Source organism: Xiphophorus hellerii, chromosome 7, assembly GCF_003331165.1.
Source record: "Xiphophorus hellerii strain 12219 chromosome 7, Xiphophorus_hellerii-4.1, whole genome shotgun sequence".
Lineage (NCBI taxonomy): Eukaryota > Metazoa > Chordata > Actinopteri > Cyprinodontiformes > Poeciliidae > Xiphophorus > Xiphophorus hellerii.
Genome location: NC_045678.1, coordinates 7,780,291 through 7,792,307, shown reverse-complemented (window position 1 = coordinate 7,792,307; position 12,017 = coordinate 7,780,291). Strand labels below are relative to the sequence as shown.

The 12,017-nt window shown below is 43.0% G+C and overlaps 2 protein-coding genes across 28 annotated transcripts in view; one reads left to right on the top strand and one right to left on the bottom strand.

Annotated features, from left to right (window-relative positions):
* Positions 1 to 3,931, top strand: part of neb (nebulin) — a 70,045-nt gene extending 66,114 nt beyond the window's left edge. For 26 of the 27 annotated variants that reach the window (XM_032567900.1, XM_032567925.1, XM_032567921.1 and 23 more), the window contains 5 exons: positions 9 to 195; positions 600 to 692; positions 1,849 to 1,989; positions 2,085 to 2,188; positions 3,092 to 3,265. In XM_032567900.1, the coding sequence (XP_032423791.1) occupies positions 9 to 195; positions 600 to 692; positions 1,849 to 1,989; positions 2,085 to 2,188; positions 3,092 to 3,265 (699 nt within the window). Of the gene's footprint in view, positions 1 to 8; positions 196 to 599; positions 693 to 1,848; positions 1,990 to 2,084; positions 2,189 to 3,091 lie in introns of all 27 variants that reach the window. The other variant, XM_032567898.1, reaches the window with a different exon arrangement.
* Positions 3,932 to 5,048: 1,117 nt separating this feature from the next.
* Positions 5,049 to 12,017, bottom strand: part of tbc1d8 (TBC1 domain family member 8) — a 28,890-nt gene continuing 21,921 nt past the window's right edge. The window contains exons 10-20 of the mRNA XM_032567927.1: positions 11,340 to 11,554; positions 10,209 to 10,326; positions 8,732 to 9,017; positions 8,450 to 8,594; positions 7,685 to 7,783; positions 7,514 to 7,582; positions 7,159 to 7,429; positions 7,011 to 7,076; positions 6,845 to 6,931; positions 6,639 to 6,754; positions 5,049 to 5,727 (exon numbers count right to left, since the gene is read on the bottom strand). Coding sequence (XP_032423818.1) covers positions 5,356 to 5,727; positions 6,639 to 6,754; positions 6,845 to 6,931; positions 7,011 to 7,076; positions 7,159 to 7,429; positions 7,514 to 7,582; positions 7,685 to 7,783; positions 8,450 to 8,594; positions 8,732 to 9,017; positions 10,209 to 10,326; positions 11,340 to 11,554 — 1,844 coding nt within the window. The 3' untranslated portion in view covers positions 5,049 to 5,355. The remainder of the gene's footprint in view (positions 5,728 to 6,638; positions 6,755 to 6,844; positions 6,932 to 7,010; positions 7,077 to 7,158; positions 7,430 to 7,513; positions 7,583 to 7,684; positions 7,784 to 8,449; positions 8,595 to 8,731; positions 9,018 to 10,208; positions 10,327 to 11,339; positions 11,555 to 12,017) is intronic.

The window sequence follows — 12,017 nt, the reverse complement described above, 5'->3', positions numbered from 1 at the left end:
TCCTGCAGGTAAAATACCACGAGGACTTTGAGAAGAGCAAAGGCAGCTTCACCCCCACGACCTCTGACCCCGTGACGGAGCGCGTCAAGAAGAACACGCAGGACTTCAGCGACATCAGTTACCGTGGCATCCAGCGGCGCGTGGTGGAGATGGAGAGGAGACGCGCCATGGAGCACGACCAGGAGACAATCACCGGTACGGGCAGCTCAACACCAGGATGGAGATGATTTAGACGTCAGCAGTAAATATTTACAGCTAATAAGCTAACGTAAACTTTTGGATTGTCTCTAGGTCCCTAGGTTTACTGAGCAGTTTCTATTTGCTTTGTGAAAATGGATTAACTTCTATTCTTGGTGTCAAATAAGCAGGTTTCTTTTTTTTTTACCCTCTCTGTGACAAACTAGTGAGCAGAAATAGAACCACTTCCTGTCAGTTCTGTGTTGGCTCTAATAGTTGTATGTGTGTGTGTGTGTGCGTGGGGGTGTGCGTGTGTGTGTGGGTGTGTGTGGGTGTGTGTGGGTGCGTGTGCGTGTGTGTGGGTGCGTGTGTGTGCGTGTGTGTGTGCGTGTGTGTGGGTGTGTGTGTGTGTGTGTGTGTAGATCTGCGGGTGTGGCGCACCAACCCCGGCTCCGTGTTCGACTACGACCCAGCAGAGGACAACATCCAGTCCAGGAGTCTGCACATGATGTCAGGTGAGGTTCGCATCCAGAGAGGAAAACTTTTTAAACTGGTTCATCGATAAAAGACGAAGGTTTAATTTAGTAAACAGGAATAATACAATACAAAGTATGAAATTGATTTGTATTAGTGATTTTCCAGATATGCAAAAAGAAGAGTGTGAATTTTTTTTTTTTTTTTTCCATGTTGCCTTTCCTTACCCCTTTTGTTTTTATTTCTTCCTTTCCTTTCTTTCTTGTATACTTCATTGTTTCTCTCTTCCTGCTCTCAAACCTTCCTTCATTTCTAGTTGTTTTTTTTGCTTTGTGCCCTCGTTTACTTTCGCTTCTTCCTTGTGTCTTACTGTGTCTTTTCTATTTCTGTTTTTTCTTCCTCTCCATCATTTTTTCCTCCCTCCTTACCATATTTCCTTCACTGTGTCCTTCCTTTCTTGATGTTTGCTTGGTGTTTGTCCTTTTTATTTCTCTCCTCTTGTCCTTAATATCTTCTATTCTGTGCCCTTTAATTTTCCTTCTATTTTATGTCTTTCCTTTGATCACTTTTTATTTTTCATTCTTTCCTCTTTTGTCTTTGCATTTTTTCTCTCCTTCTTTGCGACCTTCCTTTCCTTTTTTTATTGATTTGCTCTTTTGTTTGTTTTCTATTTTTTTCAATGTTCCATAAAAGCATCCCCACTTTTAGGAACATCAAATATATAGTGAACTTTTTTATTTTATATTTCTTAATGAAATACAAAAAAAAAAAATCATCTCTAAATAGCTAAGTCTAGAAAAGTGGAAAAGTAAAACTAATAAAAATAGGAACCCTAAAAAATATCTACCGTATTTTCCGGACTATAGAGCACACCTCACTGTAAGCCGCATCTACAAAGTTTTGTTTTTTTTGTTTGTTTTTTTAAAACTGTAAACGTTCATATATAAGCCACACTGGGCTATAAACCGCCTGGTTCAAAGCCTGGGAAAAACGTAGCGGCTTATAGTCCGAAAAATACGGTAATTTAAAGTGTCTCTTACTAAATTTTCCTGAAGTCGGTCTTTCCTTGTAAAACAAACATAAATACAAACGAATGTAAAAGTTCAGTAGTGAATAGTTTGCTGTTTTGTCTAAACGTGTGCTTCAAACGTCCTGTTCGTTTCTCCCACTCTGACCTGGTTCGCTCCGACCCGACAGTGCAAGCGCAGCGCCGCAGCAAGGAGCACTCCCGCTCCACCAGCGCCCTGAGCGGCATGGCCGACGAGAAGTCCGAGGTGTCGCAGGACGTCGACCACCACCTGTCTCTCTACAGCAACGGCTTCATGGCCAGCTCCACAGGTCACAATCAAATGAGACACTTTAGCCCTTTTCGGTTCTGAGCTTTATTCGTGCCGCGAATGTCCCTTACCCGGCCGTTTGTCGGATGTCTGCAGGCTACCAGCAGACCAGGACTGTGGAGGTGCAGCAGAGGTCATCGTCCGTGGCCACCCAGCAGACCACCGTCTCCTCCGTCCCCTCACACCCGTCCACCACTGGGGTCAGTAGGACACAGTCACCTCACGCTTCACCGTCCGCTGGAAACACCAGAGACACTTCAGGAGGAATAAGTTCAGCTCACATGTTTACATGAACACATGGGCATTAATGCTGTGTTCATTTAAGGATTTGTTTGACTTTTTCATGGTGGAATGATATTAAAATATACATTTGCAGTGATTTTTAAAGAATAAGAATTAAATACGTTTAAATTATTCTAGGTATCGATCAATCCATCGTTTATTCTGACGATTAATCAGATCGAAATTTACTTCGAACATCAACATGTATCCTTGAGTTAGCATCAGTACAGTGGAAGGCTGATCTGTTGACTATATTTTGGATTAACTGACTAAGAAGAGCAAACTTCTTTGTAGACAGTAATTTGAACCGGGTGAATTTAGTCCAGTTGAGTTTTGGGTTGAACATATTTTACAGACAACTTTTTTTTTCATTGTAATTGCTAAATGTATATATTTTTCAACAGTTTTTGCTTAATTTGTCCAATAAAAGACACATTTTTGAATCTGCAAACGATTAATCGATTACTAAATTAGTTGACAATTATTTCAAAAATCATCAACTAGTGCTGAAATCAATCATTTTGGCAGTAGGGATTAGGGAATTTAGTTCCCTAATTCCTACTGCCAATCGTTGACGCTGAATATAATATAATATAATCAGTCCACCCTGAAAAAAGTTTGAATCTATTCCTAAAAGTCAAATATGAAGACGTTCAGGCCTTTGATGCCTACATGTGAGCTTTTAAATCAAACTACATACAGGATTTCTGTTGTAGGCCCTCGAAGACCGTCATCCAAAAAAAATCTTCCTCGGTTCTGAACGTAAAAAACTCCCGACATCAGACTCTTCTCAAACCCCTCCGTCTCTTTGCTTCCTTCAGAAAACCGCGCGCGCCATGTACGACTACATGGCGGCCGACAGCGACGAGGTGTCGTTCAAAGACGGCGACGTCATCGTCAACGTGCAGTCCATCGACGAGGGCTGGATGTACGGCACCGTGCAGCGCACCGGCAAGACCGGCATGCTGCCTGCCAACTACGTGGAAGCCATCTAAGAGACAAAGCCCGCCCATCGTCCCTCCAGAGTGGGCGAGACCCATCCACAGGGCAAGCTGACCGGTCTTCCCGCCTTCCCAGCCGTGGCTTAGTGCAATCTGTAGCTTTTCGCCGTCTTGTTGCTCTTCAACAGTATTTGAATTGTGCTGTGCTTCTCGTTAGGTCTGTTGCCGCTCACACGCCGTTGCCGTGCTTCCTGTGGATGTGACATAAGCTTCATGACGTGACGTTTAACACTGGTTTCACACAACACGCCTATTATAGATGACAGACTGTTTCAGATCGTTCCAAGACCCCGCTGCGGGGAAACACGACTCGCTAGCAGACAACCTGACCCCCACTGTTTTGTACATTTCAACGATTTGATACCGTAATTTAATGTACCGTTTTTGTCCAGGCCGCCGTTTCCTTCTGAGAACTCTGGACTAAACCCAGTAATGACTAAGATCTGAATGAGTTTAATGAATAGGAGTTAGTTGTGCCATTCACATCCTCCATGATCAAACCACTCCTAAAGAGTTGTATGAATTAAGCCTCCTTTTAAAATGAAGGCTGGCTGATAGCATTTTATGTGTGTTTTGTTTCTTCCGATTATTTGGGTCCTGACTGAAGGCCGTCCTCTACGTTTAATCAGTAGTTAATAAAGCACACAACCTCCTGCAACATTCTGCCTCCTTTTCTTTTGTATCCATCACTTTTGTTTATTTACATCCAAACATTTGGTGACCAGATACTGATAGCTGACTAAGAAAAAAAAAAGTCCTATAGTAGTTTTACCAACTTCACTGTTTTCACTCTACAAATCCTTGACTATATAACTGGAATTAGTGGAAAGACATGTAAAAAAAACACAAATTTATCTGAATTTATGAATAAATCAAGGCTTTTATTGGCGCATTAGTCAGTGGGGACAATTCCAAGGTTAAGATTTGTTTTCATCAATCCCCACAAGTATTGGCGCCCAACCTGTTCATGATTTGTAGACACAACTTTTGCCAGTAGGTTTACACCCTAATTCAGGGGTGTCCAAAGTCGGTCTTGGAGGGCCGGCATCCTGCGTGTTTTAGTTCGCAGCTGGCTCAAATGATGGCTCTTTAGAGGCCTAAGAAGAACATTGACATGCTGAGAAGGTTGTTACTGCCACCAGGGAGAGAACTAAAACATGCAGGATGCCGGCCTTCAAGGACCGACTTTGGAAAACCCCTGCCCTAATTTATGACATTTTCCAAACTTGAAATTATTTGACCATTTTTGCACAATGTGTTTAGATCATCTTTAATTATCCTCTGCTCTGTTCAGCTCATCCCACAGACTTTCTGATTTAGGTTTGAGGCCTGGAATGGTTATGGAAGGTTGATTTTTTTTGGTAGATTCCACCTGATATCTGGTATTACAAAAATATCCTAGAAGCCACTTGAGATATCTATGGGCATCTATTTTGTTTTAAGTTGATTCACCTGCAGCAGTCCCAGTACTATTATGTAGGACAGAAAAGTTTTTTTTCTGGCTCTGTACCATTTATTTTATAGGAATTGTTGCTTGAACCATCCACAGCCAGCAGATCTCAATCCAACAGAGCAACCCTGTGGAGCAGGAGGACATTTGCATGGATGACCCCACACCTTGGTGAATCAATGACCTAATAAACTGGCCGGCAAATGTCTCTCAACTTCAATGCAAAGAACTGAAAATTATTTGTAAAATGTCTTTAATTAAAAAGTGAGCATCTGAAAACATTTCCTATGACAGAAACAGAAGCACTAAATGAATGCAAAACAAACCTTTTTTTTTTAAGCTTGTAAAATCTGTCCCTTCAGTGCATAAGGTGGACAGGTAAAATGTTCTGATAAGGCAGGTGAGTTGGTGTAATCAAGGACGTATAATAATTAATGCTGTAATTAGAGTGTGTAAACGTTGTAGAGAGCGGCTGATTAGCGCGTGGTGACGGGATAATCCTGAACGTTTCCTCGCCGGGCGTCGTCACGGAGGAGTTGGAGGGCATTCTGGCTCGAGCCTGTGGGATTCAGGCTACAGGTAAGGCCTCCGTCTTGATCGGATCGGTCACAGACAATTCAGCTGCCTCACACAGTCACCTGGTCCCTCTCTGCAGCGTGAGCAAACCCGCCCGCTGCTGGTACTGGTTCTGTTTGGCCCGTGCGACTTTTTCCGTCAGGTCGGCCGGCTTCTCGAAGAAGTTCACCAGCACCTGCTCGGTGAGCAGCGAGGCCAGGATCTGAGCGTAGCTCACCGTCCACTCGTCGTCGGCGGCCAGAGCCCCGTCGGACGACGCCGTGGGTTTTGCCGGCTTCTCCTCCGGCGCTTTGGTCTGTTCGCGGTGACCGGCCTCGCCGATCTGCAGCACGAGGCTGGTCACCGTAGCGATGGCCTGGAAGAGGTCGTTCTCCCCCGGGTCGCCGTGGAACATGCTGTAGAGCGTCTTGCAGAACTGGATGAACTCTCGCTGGGAAACGAGCAGATGTTAGATTTTAATACTACAATACATTCAATTTACTAATGTTTTCTTGAAGTTTTCATGAGCAAAAACTTTCAGCTTTATATTGGAATAAATGGATTTTGAAAAAAAATTTCCTTTTGCCTGATTTTGTTAGTTTGTAATTTTGCTATTCATGTGAATTTTCATTTTGGTTTTTAAAAACCAAAATTTCCAAAAACTTTATATTTTCCATATTATGATGTACTTTTTAAATATTAAATGCTTTATGTTTTGATCAGTCTGATCAAAGATACTTTCAATATTTTATTGAAAATAAAATATTTATTTTCAATCATGAAAAATAAATAAATAAAAGGCAAAACTGAAGATTACTTACTGCCAACCCCTCCAGTATGTAGATTGGATATGACTACTAGACTAACATGACTGAAAAGCCTTTTTCTGCTTTTTTTTTTTTTAACAATTACCTTTTTGCTCTTATTCAAGTAATTTCTCAGACAGATACTTTTCACTTTTACTCGAGTAAAAATATGTCAAAGTAGTGATGCTTTTACAATTTCTGCTAGCAACTAGCTTCCACGTTAGCGAAGGAACAGAAGTACAGGCTGTCTGCACATCCTTGAAAAGTCTTAAATTTGCATGTCTACAGTAAGGCTTTAAAATGTCCTAATTTCATTCGAAAAATGTACGTTGACCTTTAATGCATTAGTCACAGGCCTTAAATTTCAAGTTCCTTTTTTCTCTGTGAACTTTTCTGCAAGGCAAAAGTTTTGAGTCGCGCAGAAACATCCTCACTGCGTTCTGTGACTCGAGGCCATGGCTTGCTGGGGCATGTTGGCCAGCGTTAAAAAAGGGCTTTAAAAGTCTAAAATGATGGAACCTTCAGATGCCCTGGAAGCAGCTCTCGTTTTCAGCACCTGATTCATCAGCGGCAGAGGCTTGTCTGCGTCTTTCTCCTTCTCCTTGACCAAATCCTGCAGCATCTGCTTCAGCTGCTCCTGGTAGTCTTTCACTTCTTCTTCACTTTCTGAAACTACAAGAGCACATGTAATCAGCTCAGGTTTGTAAGAGAATGTATACGGTGTTTAAAGAGACTTTGAGGGAAATGCGTGTTTTGGTGAACCTGGAGTCTCTTTGTTAACGTAGAGGGGCCTGTTAGTGGACAGCAGGGGGCTCCTGAGGGACGGTTCATCCTCACTCTCTGTCAGAGCTGCAGGCATGCAAAGAGCCAAGATCATCACTCACAGCTCTGACAGCAACTCTCATTGTTTCATCACGTTAATAATCACCTGGAGGAATGTGGAGGCGGTAGAGGAGCCTTATTTTCTCATTCAGCTCCTCACAGTACATTGTGTCTGGAACAAAAGGAAAAGGTCAGGAAGGCAGTTTTGTCTCCCAACAATCAGCTACAGAGCCGAAGCGCTCGCTGCCGCCCACCCAGCCAGCTGGCGAACTCCTTGAAGGTGACCAGGTTGTCCCGGTCCGGGGCCAGCAGGGTGAAGGTGCGGTTGGAGAGCGTGTCCGTGTGCTGGCTGGACCCGGACGGCCACGGCGCCAGCAGCCCGTAGAGGCTTTTGAACTGCGGCCGGTCCAGCCGATACTGCCGCTCCACGAAAGAGTGACCGGAGTCGCCGTGCTGCCAGGCCGCGGCTTCTGCCGCCGCCGCGGAGCTGCTGTCGCCCCAGTACAGGGTGATAAAGTGCTCCGTCTGCAGGGCGGAGCAGAGGAGATGGCTCTTCTCATTCAGAAAAGATCAGAAGATACTTTAACCCGAGGAGGAACGAGAGAGTACCTTAAAGAGGTCGTACAGGTCGGACAGATTCTCAGGAGAGACGGAGACGTCCGGAGACACCAGGCGCAGCTACACGGCGACACACACAGCAACACACAGAGCACAACGAATGTGGCTGACGGATACAAAGATGTGTTTATGTTCACTCAAAAGAAAAGATCAGCAGCTCACAGTGTTTTCCTTGATGGTGTCCTCGTGGGCCTGCAGAACCCGGACTCTGTGCAGGCAGCGAAGATGCTCGATGTGCCGCACCGTCAGGTGTCTGAATTTCTGTCAAGAGAAAAGATGGTTTCATGGTGAACAAAACAACTTTTACACCAAGAAAATGTCTGATATCTCACTGTATAAACATGGTACATGTTACACTGCCATGAAATACGTCAAAACTATTTAATGCAGGGGGAAAATTGACTAATACAAAAACCAGAAACTTTCTAATAGAAAATGTATGAACAAAACAAAAATAAAACATAGAGGTGAGCACCAATAAATCAGCCCTGATTTCCTTAGGTTTTGGTTAGAAACTCACTAACGAGAGAAATAAATTTTACCCTTAGTTTGTCGTTACGTTTAGCGACTTTTCAGGCGAAACAAAAAATTGTGTTGGCCAAACTTGGATTTGCGACGTAAGGATTTTCAAAGACCAGTGCACCTTAATAAAATAATACAAAAGTCAGGAAACACAAAGCACTCAAAGAAAATATATGAACAAGAAAGTATGAAATAAAGAAGTGCAAAAATAAATCTGCCCAGATTTTCTCAATGTTGGGCGATAAACGAAAATCAGATCTTTTCCTTCCTTTAGCAACTCTGACAAAATGGTGTCGGCCGGAATCAGGCGTCTGGTTTCTTAAAGATCGGTGATGGGCCTCCATCAGCCCTGATAAAACCCTTTAATAACACGATGGATTTGTACAATATTCTTTCTGCGCTCACCCCCAAGGCCTCGCTGATGAGGTCGGTGATGTTTGCGTGTCTCACAGCGGGAGCATCGGTGTCGCTGCAGCTGTTTTCCTCTGCGGCGGGCGGCGGCGGCGGGGAAACACAAGGCGACTCCTCATTCCCGACCTGATCAAGAAAACTGCAGAGGAAACGATGAAGGAGGGAGTTCACACTCGACAGCTTCAATCAAACATAAAACCTTTTTTTTCTTTTTGCCTTGCCATAAAGAAACCCAGATTTATCCATTCAGCTGACGGAGGTTTACCATTAACCCACCTGGTGAGGATCATGAGCGCCTGTCCGTCGTCGGTGCAGGCGGACAGCTGCGCGGCGTTGGCGTCCAGCACGGCCAGGCCCAGCTGGAAGATGGATTTGATCCCCTGATAGAAGAAGCAGTCCACCACGCAGACGGCGCTTTGGAAGGGCAGGACGCTGAGGAAGAGGGTGAGGAACCAGGACAGGGAGACGGAGGAGAGCGTGGACAGGTCCGGGACCTGCTCCGCCAGCTCCGGTAGGCGCTCCCTGATCAGCTCCTCAAACACAGACTGGTCCACCTGGGCTCCTGTAGGGGCACAAAGGCAGAGTCAAGGCGTCTTATATATACATGGATAAGACATTCACAATGAATCGGTGAAGGGGTGAATGATTTCAAAAAGTGACTAAAATAAATAAGCATGCCGCTGCTACAGTTGGTCAGTCAAGATGGTGAATGTGATTCCTCTTTAACTTTGGCAGCTGGAAAGGGTTTAAGCTAACTCATTTTATTAATTATTACTTATTTCTTTAATTTACAGTTTAAAATGAAAATTTTTTGAATAAAACAGAGTAGTCAGATTAAAAATAATATTATTTAGCCTTCTCTCAAAAGTCACTTTGCTTCAACGTAAACATCTACCAACCATCTATACATCTTTAGGTATTATAGGGGGGGAAAATTACTACAAAAATTATATAATATCTTTGAAATGATACAGCAGTCAAGCATTCAAAATTTTGTTCACAACATGTGACATGTTTGTTTTAAACCGTAAACAAATAAAATAAACAAAAAATAAATAAATTACTCATTTGTTTTTATGGCATTTTTTTTTAAATAAACATGATCATTTTCTGATGAATGGATTTGTAAATAACCAACAAAAAAAAAGCCACACAAATTTTAGCGAAATAAAAAATTAAAAGTTCTAGTTTTATAATATTTAAGAAACGAAACTTTTTCTTATTTTCCGATTCTGGCCACTAGATGGCAGCATCCGGTGCAACACCGGTGGCGTTTGTCAGGCTGTCCAGTACCAGATTCTGTGTTTTACCCCCATTAGCTCCACAGTTTAGAGGCAGTGATACACACTTCATGAATTACACAGGCAGCTCATCACTTAGATTAACTTGTTGTTGTTTTTCCCCCTCTGACATTTTTAACTAACAGGATAAAAATGACTCCCGCTTATTATTTCCCGTCCAACCTGCGCCGCACAGCCGGATTCTCGGAAAGCAATCATTGCTGCTTTAAAGATGAAAGAAGCCTCTGGACATTTGAAGGAAGCGGAAATTGCTTCAAAAAGCACCTGGCAGGTCAAAAATAAACAGCCTGTGAAACACAGGAAATAAGCCACTTCGTTTAAAGGCTAAAAATAAGCTTCTCTGCGTGTTTTTGGCGTCTCAGAAGAGCGAGCTTGAAAATAAAACCACAACACAATCAACACCTTCCAGCGTCAGGCTTTAGGAGTTTAAGACAGAGAGCGTGATGGTTTACCGATGACCCTGCGGTTGAAGTAGTCGGGCAGCATCCTCTCACAAACGGCCACCAGCAGCCAGAAAGCTTCTTCTTCTTTGGCGTACAGCAGCAGGACGGACGCGAGGATGTTCATGGACTACATGGGAGGAGGAGAGGAAGTTACTCAAAACTCACAAGCTGGAGGAAGAAATTGGATTCAATGTGACAGAGACTCAAGGTAGCCCGAAACGGTGCAGAGGAAGGAAAAACATGTTTGCCAAAAATAAAATAAAAAATACTAAAAAAAACAAACATCTGTAACTGTATTGTGTTTACGCTGAGATTAAATTACACAAAATTGAACTAATTCTACTTTTACAGGTTTTCTGCAGGCTTCACCAACTCAAATTAAAAGACTTTTTTAAGACCCGTTAAGATAATTTTGAATGACATTTAAGACTTGTATCAAAACAGAAATGTACAATAGACAATCGCATATTTTACGTAGTAGAAGTACCAAGTTTTTCTGTGCAGAATGAATGTAGCCTTGAATGGGTTTGGAACAGAAGTGAGCCAGTGGCAAAAATGAACATCGTCCAACTAATTTACACTTCCACAAAAAACAAGCTAGCTGGCTAGCTAGCTAGCTAGCAGGAGTAGATTAGCAGCTAGTTAGCGGTGGCCACCAAAGCTTCGAGTCACAGAACGCAATAAATATTTCTGCATGCGACTCAAAAGTTTGCCTAACAGAAAAGCCTCACAATAAAAAAACACATTGAATATGAGATTAAATAGTCCTGCCACCTCAAAAATTAAGACCCAATTAATGTATTTAAGGCCAACTTACATTTTAATTAAATACGTTTTGAGGCGTTAGTATTAGATACTTGAGTGTAAGGTCAACTTACATTTTAATTAGTGAAGTGAGGACATTTAAGGCCTTAATTTTAGATACATGAATGTAAACTTTTATCAAGCATGCGCGGACACCCTTTTTTAATTCCACTCCACAATTATATTATTTTATGTAATAAATACTTTGTATTTATTACATAAAATCTCAAGCCCATATAATGATGTGTGTTGCATCAACTTTTGAAAAGGTTCGAGGCGAATAGAACAGTTCTTGAGCTCTGAACGCTCAAGAACTGTTCAGTCTAAATGTTTTACCTGACAGTATCCGATCTTTGGGTTGCGGTGAGCGTAGGCGGTGAGGACTCGCCTGAGCGCGGCGATGCCGGTGGGGTTTTGGAAAGCCGGGTGGTCCGGCAGCGAACGGTGCAGGTCGCGCTCGATCTCATCCGTAGCCAGGTTGCTGTGGCCCATCGACTTCTGCACCAGGCCGGCGTAGTAGCCCTGGTGGGAGTCCAGCTCGGAGCACGCATCTGCACAAAAACGGACGAGAAAACGACTCTCACTACTCTGAGGTTTAGTCAAGCTTCACTGCAACGCCAAAGGAAGTGAGTGATAAATATGGTGAGGGTTTCTGACACGCATGTTTTGGCTTCTGAACTGAAAAACAACGGAGAGTTCACCACTTCAGCTTCATATAAGGCGAGCCAGAGGACCAGGACAGGACGGATTTCTGTGACATCACACTGTGACTCTTCACCTGCCTCAGGGCACATCAGTATTCCCACATTTGGAAAATTACAGAAAGCTCGATGCCTGTTCCTCAGTTAACTTTTTAAAAGTTACAATTTTGAAAACAAAACTTCCTTGAAAACACTTTGCACATTTTGATTTGGTCTTCCTAAGAGGAAATATTCAAATGTTGCTTGACAGGCACATCTTCTACTTAGTTTCAGGTTGTTTTTGTTTTGTTTTTTGTTTTTTTAAACCAGCTGG